At 38.1% G+C, this 3811-nt stretch overlaps 2 protein-coding genes across 3 annotated transcripts in view; both read right to left on the bottom strand.

The window, feature by feature from the left end:
- Window positions 1–626, bottom strand: part of LOC132176926 (putative disease resistance protein At3g14460) — a 19689-nt gene extending 19063 nt beyond the window's left edge. The window contains exon 1 of one of the 2 annotated variants that reach the window (XR_009439697.1): window positions 575–626. The gene's annotated coding sequence lies outside the window, so the exon portion shown is untranslated. The remainder of the gene's footprint in view (window positions 1–574) is intronic. The other variant, XR_009439694.1, reaches the window with a different exon arrangement.
- A 904-nt stretch (window positions 627–1530) lies between these two features.
- LOC132173628 (putative disease resistance RPP13-like protein 1) lies at window positions 1531–3537 on the bottom strand. Its single transcript, XM_059585170.1, has one exon. The coding sequence runs from the start codon at window positions 3535–3537 to the stop codon at window positions 1531–1533; it is 2007 nt and encodes a 668-aa protein (XP_059441153.1).
- Between the last annotated feature and the right edge of the window lie 274 nt (window positions 3538–3811).

The raw sequence follows: 3811 nt of genomic DNA, 5'->3' as shown, positions 1-3811 counted from the left end.
AGAGAAAATACCTGACTAAACAAATTGTCTTCAGTAAAGAGACACTGCCCAATAAATACACCTTTGAACCACCAATCGGAACAGCTGCAACAGAGAAGTTTGGCACCAAAGCAAAAAGACATCCCAACAGAGCGTTTTCACCATAGCTAAAAGACATCCCAATTGAACTACTCTTATCCCAGTTTGTACCAGTACAATTAACAAGGCCCATTGGAAGATGTCATATTAATTAATGACGAGAATGGAACCCATTGAGAAGAAGATACGAAAACAATGCCCAGGAGCGGTTGGCCATCTGCAGCAAAGCCATGAGCACACAACTAAAGACTGTATTTCACTCCGGATTACCTGCTCAAAACCCAATTGATATGAGATCTTTTGGGCTTTTAATTCTTTTCTGATTTTGGATGGGTTAAAATACCGTTAAATTAGACAAATGAATTCAAATCAACACAGAATTATTATAAATGGTAAAGTAAATTAAAATATAAAATATAAATGGTAAAGTAAATTGAAATATAAATGGTAAAGTAAATTGATAAAATATTATTAGGTGGCTGAAAAAGGAAAGTACCTGACTATAAAACTGGATTATATGTAAGAAAGTGGAGACTCTTGCTCATCTATAATAATCTATATGTTTGTTGGGCACGTGAGCAATCTTGCGCCATTCAGGTCCTTCTTTGCTTTTCAACTCTTTTGTCAACAAAAGACATTTCCTTATACGTATAGTAGAAAGGGAGGCAGGTAGCCCATCTTCTGGCATGAACTCGAGATTAGGGCAGTACAAAATTATCAAATCTTCAAGAGCAGTGAGGTGTTGAAACCCCTTCTTCTCCAAAGATTTCAAATTTGGAAAGCCTTCGATAGAAAGATAGGTAAGACTGGTAGGCAGCAACCCCTCATCTGGAAAGGACTCCACATCTTCAGATTTGCCACAGATTGAAAATCTTCTAACACACGAGAGATATTGCAAACCCCACCCCATCCGGTTCGCAAAGAGTTTGTCACAATTGTAGATGAAAATTACATTCAAATTGGAAGGCAAGCCCCCTTCAGGAAACGACTCAACTTGTGGACAATCATTTATATAGAATGTCGCAAGAGAGGGAAGAAGCATGTGCATCTTGTCGGGTAGCGACCGAAGATTCCTACAATCCCAGATTGAGAAATGTTTAAGGTTGGGGGCACGCAATCCTCCTTGTGGAAAATATGCAAAATTAGGGCAATGACGGATGTCCATCAGCGAGAGGAGTAAATCATGTTCATGTTGTTCTCCAACAGTAAGAGATTCTAGATCCCCACAATAAGAGATTACCAGCTGGCGAATCTTTGAGAATATTAATGGAAAGGACTTGAGGGAACTACAGTGATCCAATGTCAAACATTCAAGGGATGAATAGTTCAGGTGCATTGGAAGCTCCAATTCAAAGTACGGGAAGCCCTAGGGTGGGGTGGAAGGCCTTAATTCAGGACATTCACAAATCTCAAGTTTGGCTAAAGTAGGAAGATAGACGGGCAACTGACTTGTTAGCTTAGGGCATTTATATAAATTTCAAGCTTTTCAAGTTTAGCACCTTCATTTTCAGCATCAAACGAAAACCATTCCTCCCACTTCAACATCTTCTCGAACCTTACAAATTTCAAGGCTACAAATGGCTTAATTGAAGAAGATCCACTGCCATAAAACTCCCGACCTATTGTAACAACTCCATCCAACCCAACAATAGAGAGGTCTTGCAAAGAGGGTAATTGCCCAAGTGGTGGCAAGCTACAACAAAATTTACAGTATTCTAGACGAAGAGATGCTATATTAGAGAATGAAGCATGCCCTACCCAATTTGGAAAACTTTTACCACCGTACTGGTTGATAGTGAGACTTTTCAAGTTTGAATGGGGTTGGAGACTATCAAGTACAATTATATGACTTTCAGAAGCATTTGTTCCAAGTTTCCACTCCAATACCAACTCCACAAGGTACTTCATATCCCTCATGTTTTTGTCCTTAGCATCCGCGGAACATTCAACATTTTGGAGCCCAAAAATAGAGAGCGATCCCCGAAGATTTGTAAGTGTTTGTAGCTCTCCAATGCTAGATCCACTATCAATTTTACCAACAATAAATTTAGTTAATGTTTGAAGACATTTTAGCTTTCCCAGATTTGTCGGCATCTCCTTGATGCAAGTTTCAGCAAAATTAAGATGACGCAAATTAATGAGTTTATGCGTATCTCTTGGCAAGGCAGCAAGAAACCGACAATGTGATAAATTCAATATTTGCAAATTGCACAACTTACATAAGGAATCAGGCAACCTTTCAATCCCAGTGTAAGAAAGGTCTAAATAACGTAAATGTATAAGTTTACCAATTGAATCTGGCAACTTAGCTATGTCTGCATGGTAACATAGAATGAGCACCCGTAGGCATCTTCTCATTGGTAATAAAAATTGGACTCCACGCCTGATGAACAAACCGTTCCTGAAGAAATTTAATTCTAGGATAGTGCGCAACCTCTTAGCCTCATGAAAGGTCTTAAAATTCATAAGATGAACTTTTTCACAATAATATGAGAAATGACGAGTCCTGCTTCGAACGTCATGAGAATAATCATCTTCAAGGCTTAAAGCAAATTGTTTAGATATAAATTTTGCCAAATCGCTGACAAGATCATGCATTATATATTTGTTGCGACTTGATCGCTGGAATAATGATCTTGATACAAGAGCAAGGAAGTAATCATCACCAACTTCTTCCATTGTTTTGTTTTTGGGTTGTGGCAATAAACCTTCTGCCATCCATAATAAAACTAATTTATCTTTTTTAAAAGTATAATCCTTTGGGAATATGGAACAGTATGCAAAGCATCGCTTTAAAAGTGACGAAAGATATTTATAACTTAACTTTAGAGCAGGAAGGATGCTTGTCTCCTCAACTGATAAATCCCATAATTCACTTCTAAATACGTTATCCCATTCATCAACATCTAATTTAGACCACAAGAGAGATCCAATTGCCTTGATTGCTAGAGGTAGGCCTTTGCACTTTTCTACGATTTGTCTTCCTATTGCTTCTAGTTTTGGATATGCATCAGGGTGACCATCATGGAATGCAAATTTCGCAAATAGTGACCAACAATCTTCTTTGGGTAACTCTATTATATGATGAGTTGCACTAGCATGCACGACTCTTGCAACATCCTGATCACGTGTTGTCACGATAACCCTACTTCCTTGTATCCCAGATTTTAAAGCATTACTTAAGACCTCCCATTTGGCATTATTCTTATCCCAAACATCGTCTAAAACAAATAAGAACCTCTTTCCTGTCAACATTTTCTTCAGATTAATTTGAAGATGATTTAGATTTGTACTATCAGCATTAGTTGACAAACCTATTTCCTCTATAATTGTTTTCATTACCATGAACACGTCAAATGGATCTGAAACACAAACCCATGCTTTAAGGTCAAAATGCTCCTTCACCCTATTGTCATTGTAAACAAGTTGAGCAAGGGTGGTTTTGCCAATTCCCCCCATTCCAACTATGACAATCACACCTATCTCACTACCACTCGCTTCATTAGAGAACAACGAATTAATTATTGCTTCCTCATCTTCATGTCTACCAAAAATACCAGACTCTTCAACAAAAGAAGTCGTAGGCAGTCTTTCTAATGGTTGCCCTCCAACACCTGCTCTCAGACCTAAAACACCTATTTGTTTTGCAAGATCTTCTAATATTTCAAATGCAACATTTATCTCCCCTTCTATCTTATTCACAAAATGAGAGGCAGAGATGGAGTGTCGTACC

Source organism: Corylus avellana, chromosome ca1 (assembly GCF_901000735.1).
Source record: "Corylus avellana chromosome ca1, CavTom2PMs-1.0".
NCBI lineage: Eukaryota > Viridiplantae > Streptophyta > Magnoliopsida > Fagales > Betulaceae > Corylus > Corylus avellana.
The sequence above is the reverse complement of the archived record's forward strand: the minus strand, read 5'-3'. Positions and strand labels throughout refer to the sequence as shown.